Source organism: Falco cherrug, chromosome 2 (genome assembly GCF_023634085.1).
Source record: "Falco cherrug isolate bFalChe1 chromosome 2, bFalChe1.pri, whole genome shotgun sequence".
NCBI lineage: Eukaryota > Metazoa > Chordata > Aves > Falconiformes > Falconidae > Falco > Falco cherrug.
Genome location: NC_073698.1, coordinates 75,364,918 through 75,377,790, shown reverse-complemented (window position 1 = coordinate 75,377,790; position 12,873 = coordinate 75,364,918). Strand labels below are relative to the sequence as shown.

At 41.4% G+C, this 12,873-nt stretch overlaps 1 protein-coding gene across 2 annotated transcripts; it reads right to left on the bottom strand.

Moving 5' to 3' along the window:
• Nucleotides 1-12,789, bottom strand: IL10RB (interleukin 10 receptor subunit beta). Of its 2 annotated transcripts, XM_055701311.1 has the most exons (7): nt 12,566-12,789; nt 10,339-10,462; nt 8,861-9,030; nt 6,416-6,600; nt 4,652-4,802; nt 2,963-3,120; nt 1-762 (listed from the first exon to the last, which is right to left on the bottom strand). In XM_055701311.1, exons 1-7 carry the CDS (start codon nt 12,612-12,614, stop codon nt 550-552), a joined length of 1,050 nt encoding a protein of 349 aa, XP_055557286.1. In that variant the 5' UTR covers nt 12,615-12,789; the 3' UTR covers nt 1-549. The 2 variants fall into 2 exon arrangements, with proteins under 2 accessions (XP_055557286.1, XP_014134992.2); XM_014279517.3 differs by lacking the exon at nt 12,566-12,789 and having other exon boundaries at nt 10,339-11,506.
• Nucleotides 12,790-12,873: the final 84 nt, after the last annotated feature.

Sequence of the window (12,873 nt, the reverse complement as noted above, 5' to 3'; positions counted from 1 at the left end):
TGAATACTTGTGCTTTGTTTATTCATACCAAGTTCATACCATCATAACAGCTTTACAATTTTGCATCAGGTAAAAAAATATTCAATATGGCGCTAGGGATATCCTTAAGAAGTACACATAATTTCTCATTAAAAAAAATGTCAGCTCAGGTCTCTCTTTACAAAATAAGATTTTCTTTTACAAACCTTATCCTATATGCCATTTTGATTAGCTTTGGTAATAAATAGTTCATCAAAGTTAAATTAATATTTTATATATATAAAAATTATATATATATAATTGCTTTTTAAATTAATGTCATAACACAGTCACAGGTATTGCTACAACTGAACAGTGAACCACTATAAACAGTGGCAAAAATCATGTATCGTTTAATTCCTCACTTATAGTCAAGTTTCTTGCACTTTAAAAAAATAATGATTCCATCCAAAGTCTGTGTACACATCTTTCTGTATGAATTTTTACTGTCTTAAGAATGCAGCAATAAGAAGACAAACTCAACAGCCCATTTGCTTTTCTTTTGGCATGAGTGAAGCATAAGGAGGGCGTTTATGCCTTTTCTAAAGCTGGTACTATTCTTGAATCAGAATCTTCTTGTTCAGAGTCCTGAAGGTGCTCTGTTCTCTTGTTGGCCTCATCCCCAGTCTCATCACTGTGATTTTTGGATTCTTCTGAAATGACAGTTACCTTGTCACAAAAAAGATGCTCTTCTTGTGGGAAGGGAGAAAAAAGCTGTGAACCACTGGGAGGCTTGCTCAAAAACTGTGAAGGGAAGAGGAAATGAGAGTTAGGCTGCACCAACCATAGCATCCTGTTAGCTTACAAATATTTTTATATTGTTTTCCACACATCAATTGGCTTTCTCAATCCTTAGAAGTCCCAGAGTGGTGACAACATAATAACCTCTCTGCTTGCTTCAACATCCTTTGCAAGGCTTGGAAGCAAGTCAGAAGTGCCTTTATTTGCAAGAAGATACCCCAGGGGTTAGTGACTTCTTTGGAATATAAACTTTCCTAAAAAAAAAAAAAATACCTAGGTTCTGTACAAAACTAAAAAAAGGTGCCTTGACTGTCAGTGAAGAAGTTCGCAGAGAGATTTTTCAAATGGTTTTAAGAGATGTGAACTGTTCCTGCCACCTCAGAGAGCTGTCTGCTCACACATCAAATAGTGACACTTTAAATGTCAATATAAACCATAACCATTTAGTCAAGGAGAGGCAGGGAGATTTCCAGGGCTATGCAGTTCAGTGACAAAGATAACTTAATTTTAGTACCAAAACATCACAACTTCCACCCACTCCCTGTCCTATTGACTAGAAGAAGCCACCTTCAAGAATCAACACGGACTTCACAGGATGTCATGACTGTATTTTGAATGTCAACACAAGAATAGCACATCTACTCAACAGAGTAATAACATGTCAACCACTCATTTTTGCAGCTGAAGTGGCAGTTCATTTTATTGGTAGCAGCTTAAGGAGTGCAACTACATTTTGTTCTCATGAGCTGACCACTGTCTATTACTTTAGTGCATTTTATGTAAGAAACAAGCTGCTTGATCAGGAGTCATCTTCAGATTTTTGTATTGAGAAGTATTACAATAACAAATACTAATATTATCACTATTAGACCTTTTTCTAGCAAACTGTGATTTGAAATGTTCTGTCAGTAACCTGCAAACTCAAATGTTCATGTAGTGAAATCACTGCCTTTGATAAATGTCATTTTAGGTAAGCATGACTGACCTTAGATTACTGTGATTAATCACTATAACCTACTAGCACAAAATGAAAATTCTCCCTTTCTTGTGTAAACAGCATGTCATCTGACCCCATCCTGTATTGATCAGAGCAACGCTACCCTCCTGACAGCTGGGCTCCAGGTTCAGCAAATTACTGTGCTGAGGATGTGCTCAACTTAAAGCACAAGACGATTGCTAAGTCAGCAGCAAATCCTTAGTCTCTGACCTCTAGATGAGTCAAAATTAAGGACCCAGAGAAAGTGCAGGAAACTCAGAAGAGTAGAGGTTGTTAGCTTTAGTGTACGTAACACACTGTACAGCCTTGTCTCTTGGAGGAGATTCTGATACAGCCTTTTTATGTTGCTATATGGATAACAGGGTCAGTGGTATACCCCAACAGTAATGCCTAACATCTATTGCTCTTGTTTTATCTTGAATTTCAGATTTCACTACATTCTTAAGTTAAAATTCATTATGTTTGTGAAATAACTTTGTCCAAGGAGAACAAATGTGTACTTTTATGTCTAAAATGGGATACAGGAGTTTCTCAGTCATTCACTATCTAAAAAGAGGAACTAGAGGTTAACACCTGTTACTCTCACTTTAAAATGAAAGAAAACATCCTGTTTCAAAGCCATATAAATATTCATATTACAAATTATGCAGTTGCTTTAGAAATAAAAAGTCTATGCCAAGCAACTTTTAAATATTTTGGACCATTCTGTGCAGAACAGTGCAAAATGACAGTATTTTAAAGTTTATTATACATCAGTTTACTTCAAAGGGAAGTGTAATTTCCCTGCTTTTTACTTACGTCTGTGCAGCACCACAGAACTTGATGAAAAAACAGAGGTAACATTCATGTAAATTTTTGATCTTATAAAGCCAGAAATTAGATATTAAGTGAACTAACTTCCACTACCTTTCTCATACTGAGAAGTACCTTTGTTTGTCACCTTTTTCCAAAGTTCATGACTTCATCACTTATGCTCATTTGAATGGCTTTTTATGTTTGGCAGAAGAGCAAGTTTTACCATACACAACTATATAACAATAGATAACCAGCATTGCTCCTTATAGTCTAAAACCCCCTCAGAACAGTCTGCACTTTACAGATGCCCAATGATTGGGTGCAAATGCAAGAAGGCAAAATGTAAGAAGCTCTAAAGATTTTGGCACACAGAGCCTTTGAAAAGCAAATTGCATTAGGTAGAAAACAAACCTCTTTCAAGTGTTGTGGGAAAATATATGAAGGGCAGAAAACATGTTTGGTGAGTCGATACAGATACAAAAAAGAAAAGAAACAAACAGGAACAGATATTATAACGACCAACATTGATCCTATAAGAACGGCCACAATTACCCACGTGGGAGTTATACCTGCAAGATACAATAAAAAAAATTTAAACGGTGATATTAATTTTTGAATGTATTTTTTCAAATTTTCACTTTTTCTAAGGAATTAAAAAAAAAACCAAACTATTACAAAACTGCAAACATATGTCTGTTTCCAGATGCAAAACACTTCTTAGCTCTTAAATTTTTAGTCTGGATAGGCTGAGGAGGTTCTCAATAAAGTAAGCTTACAAGCCATCATATATAGACATTTACAGTTACACGTGCTGGTGATTCTACATGTAATACTAGGCAAATGATTAAAGGAAAAAAGACCAACAGAGTCATCCACAAGGTAACATCACTTAAAAAGCTACTGTACACTCTTTGGTGGTTCAGGAGTGTAGGACAGACAGAACACTACCAGACTATGGGCTTCCACTGTTCTCCTAAAGAGACTTGTAAAATGGCAGGAAGTAAAGACAGAAGGGGACAAAAGTCTGTAAAATTATAGACTACTGAGCTTTTGCAAAAAATTATGTCATGCCCAGGGATGTCACAACAGGCAAGGGGAATGAAGACGTATCCATACATCACTTTTAAACCAACCTATGCTTACTAAGCACTGTTCTATCTACAACTAACAAGCAACACCGCCACCAAAGCCTACCTGTAATTCAACTGCACTGCATGCAGATAATATACATGTAGGAAATATATATGAGGCAACATTTTATGAGGAAAAACATATGAGAAACAGGTTAGCCCAGTAGCTTCCCCATGCCTTCCCTGGATGGCCTCCTCATTAACTTGTGTTTCTGCCTCTGATTTTCCACACATTATCTGAGGGTGTAAGTTAGCTAAAATACACATTATGCCTGTGAAAAAACCAGTATCTAGGACCCCATCCTTTCTTTTAACTAGGGACATGAAGCTCCCAGCTAAGATGACAGGGTCAGACCACATGGTGGTTGTGGCTGGATCCCACATGCAGCAGCTAAGGTGGCATGGCTGAAAAGGAAAGCGCTTTTGGTATTTAACTGCCTTCAAAATGAGAAGGAAAGTATCTAAATAAAGTATTTGTTCATATTATTGATTAATAACTGCTGTGTTTGACAGAGAAAGGGCATCATGGCCTAGCCTCGTGACAGACACTGGCGATATCACCACAAATGAAGCAGACCGCAACACAGGGTTCAATTCCTTTCTCAGTTACAAATACATGGAACAACGGCTTCCATAGGATGAATACAGCTGACTGTAGAAGAAATTCAGACACACAGTGTGAAGAGCCTATGTTCCATTTAACTCTTGATTTTCAGAGTGTGAGGAACACAGAGGCCTCTGCAGCAAAGTCAAGCATCATGCCGCTGGTGCCATACGGCTTGTAGTTTTCATTTCCAACTCCTTTGCTCCAAAAGTACACATGTATTAACGACCAAACAATACAAAAGTAACAGACATATCCATTTTTTGAAGGTTATACATTACACCTATTTTAATTTTGAACAGCGTTGCACATTTCCCAGTTCCGTACAGTACTCCCCAGCTCCCACTGTGATGCACAAGGTATTACCGTTGTGGGTTGTCTGCTCACAAAGTTCTTTGCTCAGTTTCCCTGTTTTGTTCCACTCGGGGATAACTGCTTGCACTTGAATACAATATACTGTCCATGGTTCCAACTGAGATAATATTTCAGAGTTATGTTTAGTATCTATGTGAGTTACCTAATAACAGAGAAAAACACAAAAAGTTTGAAAAGCACAAGTCCAGTGAATGGACTAATTAATTAAAATTACATTTAGTAAGACAAATCCTAGAAGTTACAACTGCAACATGAATAAGCCTTTTAAAGGCAGAATGAAATGCCCTGCCTATGTCAAAAAACTGATACCTCTACATTGATTTCACCTGTGGTTACTGTGAGACCATTCACACCACCGACTTTCTGGCTGCTCCTAGCAACACTAATGAAGGTTTAGGCTAAAGAGCCCTACAGAGAAGAGATAAATGAGAGAAACAACTGCCTGACCAAATGAGATCAGCTAAGAATGCTGTTACAGACAAACATAATTTAATTTGAGACAGAGCAAGTAGGATGGATGATCTAGACAAAAAAATCCCTGAAAAAATAAAAAGAGAAAGAAAGAAAAAGGCTTGTGGAAGCTATTAGGTGACTGACAGCAGATGCAACTTGCTGTTTAGAGGCACGATTGGTTATGTCCTTGTAATTATACGGTTCCTGCAGAGTATAGGAATCCCTACAACATGCTCCATTACATAATAACAGGTTTTTCTCAGGGGTGAGGAGACTCTATAGCTAGGTTTCAACACTTCACACAAGCATCCACTTCAAAAACAACCTAGGAAGTTAAATAGTCTATGCCTTTTGCTTCTTTGGTCCCTATGAAATTTCCCAGACTTGTGCTCTGAAGTGTTACAAGCACAGATTCTGCCTGAAATTCCCACTTGCTCTGGTAATCTGCCTACTTTTGCATCCCATATGCAGAAATACCTTCATTTCTTGTAGTCTGGGAACTGAAAACCAGTCTGTTTTTTTGGGGAAATGATGATCCCTCATTTTCTGGAACTGAATGCCAGAGAATTTTGCAGGGTAACAAATACAAATCCGAATTACATGTAGTAGAGTCCTATTATATGAAAAATGTACTGAAGTACATAGCACTAATTATACTGTGACCAGTATCTTCCAGAACTCATGACCTTATAATTACTATATTATTTATGATCTTTCTCCACACACTTTGTATGGAGAAGTCTTTTCAGCTGAGTAACATATCCATCTGTGTAAGAGGCTGCCCATGAAAGGAAGAAAGCAAATTACAACTGACAGAACCTGAAGAGGTGAAGGTGACCATGGTTAATATAAGGCCTCAGCCATGGTAGTATTCAAAGGCCAAAGTCCTATGAAAAGCACAAATACTTGAACGACCTAAGATGTGAATCTAAGTCAGCTTGTCGCCATGATCACAGATACTGCTGATGTTACGGCTTCTAAGTTTACCCTTGCTCATATGTGTGAAATACAGATTTGGTGGGGAAGACTGCATTGCAAATAAACACATTGCTAAACTGAGGGAATAAATGCTGGTAATGTAGCAGTTATTTCTATCTATGGAAAGAGCAAATTATATCCATGGTACTGTTTAACTACACAGCTATCTGCCATTTGCTCTGAATAGCAGCTGTAGTGACTAGACTTTATTACACTGTAATTAGTAGAGATACATTTTTACTTCAGTACTGTTAACTTTCAGAACTTTATCGGTATGGTATTTTACCAAGAAAAGCATATATCGAAGTCACGGAGTCACAATACCCCAGAAGCAGAAGTTACGTCTGTATTGCTGCGTTTCTTCCAGTACAGTATTCTGTAATTCCACGAGCCGTAATACTGCTTTAGAGACCACTTGTCATGTTCATGTTCGGCAAAAGGGCCTCTGAAATCCACATGCAGGAACCCAGACTCTGACTTCACTTCCACATCAGGTGGCCCAATGACTGCTATATATTAGAATGGTAGAAGAGAAGAAAGAATGGAATTCAGTTTCATGTTATTTTCAATTTCACATTTTTATACAACACATGAAAATTCACGCTTTAATATTTTAAATTAATAATTTTAGCTATTAGAAGAAAGTAATTTCCTTTCATGAGTCAGGCATAAATAAATGCTTTCTTTATAGAACTGTTCCTGAAAGGGATTTATTTTTGTAGTTAATAACATATACTATTGCAGACTACATTTCCCATACACTAACTCGGTTCTCTTTTGCCAGCTGTGGTGGCTCCTGGGAGAGGAAGGACTATTTCTGTAGGTTATTACTCACTTCTCTATCTGGGCCAAGCTGTTGCAACATCTGTCTTTTCATAATAGAGCCTCTAGTGAAGTGTTTTAATGTTTCTTTCATTGTGATAATTTTGAAAAACTGAAACATTGAAAATATTTTTGCGTGTATTACCAATTGCATTCCTTAGACTGAGTATTATATTCTTGCATTTTGTAAATGGCTTGTCATTATTATGTTTTTGTGCCACTATCTAAACTATTTAATGAGTAGCTGCGTTATCAACTACATTGTGTTGGCAATGAGCTCTCCATTAAAGGGTCTCCTGTAATTTCAGCAAACTACTCTGCCGTGTCTGCTTCTACTAAGGTTCTGCGTGGATACAGTCATGCTAGAAACTTTCTAAGAAAGGAAGAGATCAATATACAGACAATCTTACATTCCTTTCAAAATATGTACTTCTACAATTAAAAATAAAAAAGACCCCTGCTTCCTGGACTGTATTCATGGTATGGTCAACGCTGATGAATACATTGTTGAGCTTATGAAAAATAACATGAGGAGGGTCTTGGTTACTCTTTTTCTTAGTCTTTCTATTTCTAGTATTTCTACAATACAGCATGGAGTTTATTAAAAAAGCACTAGCAGAAGTAACAACATAGAAAGGAATATCATTTTGTCACGATGCCCTGCTCAAATGAGCTATGACAACATTAAAAATCCTCATGTCCCCCTGGGAGATTTGGCCAGTTGGCCAGTATTCCAGTTCTTTCTTTCCAGGTAGTTTTACACTGAGAATTTCCCATTCAGGAATAAGCGGCCTTTCCAAAGCTAAGCCTGCTCTGAAAGCCACATGCTCTTTCAAATATACGTCAAACTACAACTCTGTTAATGGTTTACAAGTTTACTCTCTACTCTGAAAATCCATCTATACTTTTTGTATTATGTTTTCCTTTGGCTGTAATTTATACTTGCAAGATGTTTTGGTTTTGTTTTGTGGGGTTTTTTTTTTCCTTCATGTTATGCCTCAGTGCTTCTGTTCTATGCAGATTAAATTATATCACTGTTATGCTTTTGGAGAGAAAACCAATAAAAAGCATTTTGAAAAACAAGGCTGTAAACAGTAAAACTACACTCTGGAATCCAAGTAACAGAATGATCAAATTCAAGCAGATGAAGAAAGAACAAAGACAAAAAAAAAAAGTTTTTCTCAAAGATGAGATATAACAAGCTTCCTGCATGGTTTTGTATGAATAGCTGTGAGGAGAAAAAAGCCTTGGGTACCATTAACTACTTACTCTAAGATAATTTTATTTTTGCTTACAAGTAGAGTAAGAACATACAAAACAAAGGACGCTCACTGGTAAAAACCACTCTCTCATTCCCAAGCTCAGGTGACAGCAACATGACTAACATCTCTGTTGTGCACTCTGATGCAAGGCAATGTCTAAATCACCTCTCACAAAAGACTGTAAAGCTTCACTAAGAGAATGGCAACGTTGTGCAATGAAGATTTCTTGACTAAAAAGTAATCTCACTCTCTTAAATTGTTTTTTGGTTTTTTTTTAAATTAAAGAAATAAAAAGAAAGCCTTTTGCCTGACATAGCAATGAAAAAGAAAGTAATTGAACTGATTTAGATATACAGAAAGTCTGAATTCTTGAAGAAAAGCTCTCCCTGGCTGAAAAACATAAATTATCCTTATTTTAAGGGAAAAATGCACATTTTTTGAAAACCTCCTCAAAAGAGGTTTCAAGTACCAATACTAACATATAGCTATAATAGCTAGAACCTAGTATGCTTTCTGACAGCAACTTCTGCCTTCAAAAAACAAGTGTTACAACTAAGATTTTATAGCTCAATGTAATTACATTTGAAGGTTATCTGCATGCTACAGCTCTTCTTACGGAGCCAAATTGGAAAGGTGCATTTAATAGCAGACAGTATTTTTTGTGGAAGATTAGAAAAAGCCTTACTGTCATCCATTGGCTTAAATCTGACAGTCACCCAGTCTGAATGGTTATTTTCCGACTCCGCTCTGACCCGTAGAATGTAGTCTCCATATGCAGACAGAGAAGAGACATCGCACTCTGTGAGTGTCAAGTTTGTGCTCACATTTTTGTATGCGTTTCCCGGTAAATTGATGCTGTATGGAAGAGAAACAAATTGTATATTATGTGTAAATTATAACTGACTAAATGTCTTTCCTCTCAATTAACTGGAAAAGTGGCATATCTGTTTGTTAATACAACCAGCTATAACTCATGAACAAGAAAAAATAGATCCAGTGTATAAGAAACATCATTACTAGTGTGCACACACGTTAAACATCTTATATGCATCTATAAATCCATGATAAAGGTAGAGATTAAAACTATGATTCAGTAAATAGATGTAATTTTCTTGCCAGTGGTTACAAAAGTTCATTTAACAGATAATATTTACAGACTTGTCTGATAACTGTTAAGACAATATTGCTATATATGGCTTTGCTGTCTAACTCAGACTTTGTTCAGAACAGTCTTTAAGATATTCATATAAGGAAAAGCCAGATAAATAAGAGCCTCAGAACTGACTGGGAACCATTTAATATATGATATGCTTTCTGTTTTGCATCAAAAGTCCACCTAGGAATGTAGTGATCAACAGGTAATTGTTACCAGAACCCAGAAAAATCTTTCAACTAAGATGCCCGTACCCTTGGTTCAGGGACTTCTCCTTAGCAGGCACCTGCCTATGGGTGCCGCCATCTCCACTTTACATCCTATCCTGTCTTGGCCAAAGAATTCAACCCTCAGCAGGAGATGTCTGGCCCATAGCATGGTTTCCTCATCAAGCACAGAGGCAGGCAGGGAGCCCACCGCCGTGCCGGGGAGGCGGATGCCTTCCTCAGTATAGCCGCACGGACCACCTTTCCCAACAGGAAAGACCAACTCAGCAGGACACAGTTGCAAAACCGAATCAAAGCTAAGTCAACCTATCAAAAATGACAAAAGGAGACCTCAGAAAACACGTCCTAAGTTTAAGGGACCGAACAGATGACCCACAAGGCTGCAGTTCATCGGGCATTTCCACTAAGGGGGCAGGCAGGCTGACTGCATTTGTGGCAGAGCACAAAATGCTGCTGCAGTCAAAGGTCAGATAAGGTTCTAATGCTCAGCAGGACTAAGTCTCTTGAATTGAAGGTAACAGCTTACACGATAAACACACACACAGAGCTAATAACAGCCAACATCAAAACGTGTTTCTGGTTCCAAAAAGTACGTACAAAGCTGCCTTGGGTGTGAAATGTGTAGAAAACACCTCTGCCCTGTTATTTAGCTCAGAAAATAAGCCTCTTACAGACTAAAAGAAAGGGATAGCTACTGATCTTCCTATAGAAAAAGGAAACAAATCACAAACACACCCAGCTGTAAAACATGAATTAAAGAAAGCACAACTGCCCCGGACTTACCTCTTAGATTGGACAGTGTAACTTATATTCCCTTTGTGAAAGCTAGGTGCATCCCACTGAAAAATGCTATGAAGATTAACTGAAGTGATTCTTGCATTCTGTGGCTTTGGCACTGTTGCAGATACTGTGGGAGCAATCAAAACCAAACATTTTAGTGTGTGTTTCTCTAGTGACTTCTCAGTCATCCGAAACTTAAATACAGCCTCCTTTCTCTCCCTTGCCTCACTTTTGAAAAACGGACTTAAATACAATTAATTTAAATCCTGATGCCTATGGCTTTTTCTGAGCTTATGCAACAAAAACAAATTAGCCAGCATCAGTGATTTCCAGTAACTACAGTCTTTATGATATCATCATTTGTTATGCGTGACTGACTTGTTACTGCATGAGACTCAGGGCCCATTAGGCTACGTGCATGGACTCTCGCAGAGATTATCAAAATCAATTTTTGCTAAGTAGTGCTCCAGTAGCACTTTGAATATAACATGGGCGTGCCGATCAATTTGTTTTTTCTTGTTTTGTTTTTCTGAAGAGGAACACAAATAGTCTTTCTACATAGACCTGGATATAAAACCGAAATGATTTTTAAAAATCCCACCATAAGCATGTTTATACCTCACTGCATGGATTAGCATTGCCATTTGAAACGCTTCACATATTCTGTCAAGCTAACCTTTTGAAAAAGGGAGATGAAAAAGAAGTACCTTTGAAGGCAAGAGAGCTATAAAATATAACATACGGATAAATGTATCATTAATTGGCACTCTTCACAAGGGATGAAACCACCATTGTTTTGCTTTATTGAAACTGAATACAGGAAATCCTAAAGTAGTATTGATGAACGGTCCATTACAATTATGACTTAGTTCTTTTAATGTAATTGTTGGTATTGAAACCAAAATAGAAAAGATTTTAGCCCATTATTGCAACACAAATGATCAATGGAAACCCTGTCAAATCAGATTAGTGCTTAAATGTCACAGGAGTAAAACCTAACGGCATACGCTCTAAGATAGGTAACATATTCTATGTCTATAGTTGATGCGTAAGTACAAGACACGAACGGGCAGCTACCCACCTTTAGCAGACAAGAGTTTGAAATCTAAACCCTGCTTACAGGAAAACTATTTCACAGGCTCGATTCCTAAGTTACCCTTGCACCCAATAAAGCAGCTCAAACACACTTCACATGCTGAAAACAGGAGCTGCTTGCTCCCTGCGCCTCCCAGAGATGCCGCCCTTCGCCCAAGCGGCCTCACCACCATCACTTCGGGCACTCGTCCTCGGCGGTCCCTGCCCGGCTGCTGCTCCCGCACCCGCTCCCGGCAGCTGAACCGAACGCTAAGGAAGGAAGGCGGGTGCAGGAACGCACCGCAGGGATTCGGCGTGAACAGCAAAGCTGGAAAAAAGTTTGGCTGGCGCAAGGCATCCGATTCCTCCTCTCCCGTCCAGCAGGACGTGGTCCTCGCTACCACAGACCCTTGTCGGGGCGCTGCCCACACCTGGGGGCAGCTCCCTCCGGCTGTAACCCCCCAGCAAAAAGCACAGCGCCCCTGAGGGCCCCTTTGCTGACAGCGTCTTCTACTGGGGAAGGCCCCAGCTCCAGCTTTCTGCTCGGCACCCGCGTACCCGAGGCGATGAGGCAACACCGCGGGGCTTCGCGCCTCCTAAACGGACGGTTTGCACGCGGCTGGGACACGGCCCGCCCTGGGCAACGTGCGGCCCGGCCCGGTTTCGGAGGCGGCTGCGCGCTCCCTGCGCCGAGCTCCGCGGGAACCGCCGTCCCCGCGCCCAGCGGGTACCGCGCCCCCCGGAGCCTGGCCCCGCCCCCACCGCCGCGCTTCGCCGCTGGCACCTGCGCAAGTGTCCAGAACCGGGAAGTTCCCGTTTCCCGGCACAGAGGCCGCCTACGCGCCGAGGCACAGCGCCCGGCAGCGAGCCGGGCCCCGCCAGCGCTGCCCCCGCCTCCGGCCCGCCCGGCCGACCCCCGCTCCCCGCCCGGCGCGGCGCAGGGCGCCCGCTCTCGCTGCCGCTCGGCTCCTCACGGCAGCGCCGACTCCCCCGGGGCTGCCGGCGGCCGCTCGCTCCCTACGGCCCCCGCCGGGCTCTCGGGGCGGCGGCGAACGAAGCCGCCCGCGCCCGGCGACCCCTGCTCCCGCCGCCACCCCCTCCCCGCGACGAGGCGGGGATCGGGAGGGCCACCCCCGCCGGGCCGGGGCGGACTCACCGCAGAGCAGGAGGCAGCCGCAAAGGGCGCAGCGGAGGGCAGCGGCCATGGCGGCTCCCGGCGCGGGCCTCCTTCAGCGGCGGTGGAGCCGGCACCCGGCGCTGCCCTCGCAGGCGGCGTGGCGGGGCCGCCCCGAAACCCTTCCGCCTTCCGGGGGCGGGGCTGCGTCCCCCGCCGACCGGGCCGGCCGCCTCCGGTTCACCACCCGCGCCCCAGCCGGCCACAGCCCCCCCCGCGGCGGGACCGCCTCCCCTTCCCGGGGGGAGCGTGCCCAGCTGCTGAGCCTGCCCCACGGGCGGGAACGCCGT

What these genes read in the sequence shown, in the direction of transcription:
- IL10RB (XM_014279517.3), bottom strand. Translation starts at nt 10,523, where the DNA reads ATGACTGAGAAGTCACTAGAGAAACACACACTAAAATGTTTGGTTTTG. An exon ending in TACACTGTCCAATCTAAGAG is followed by an intron (nt 9,031 to 10,338) that starts GTAAGTCCGGGG and finishes TCTTCCATACAG; the next exon opens with CATCAATTTACCGGGAAACG. An exon ending in ACGTAACTTCTGCTTCTGGG is followed by an intron (nt 4,803 to 6,415) that starts GTATTGTGACTC and finishes CTCTGTTATTAG; the next exon opens with GTAACTCACATAGATACTAA.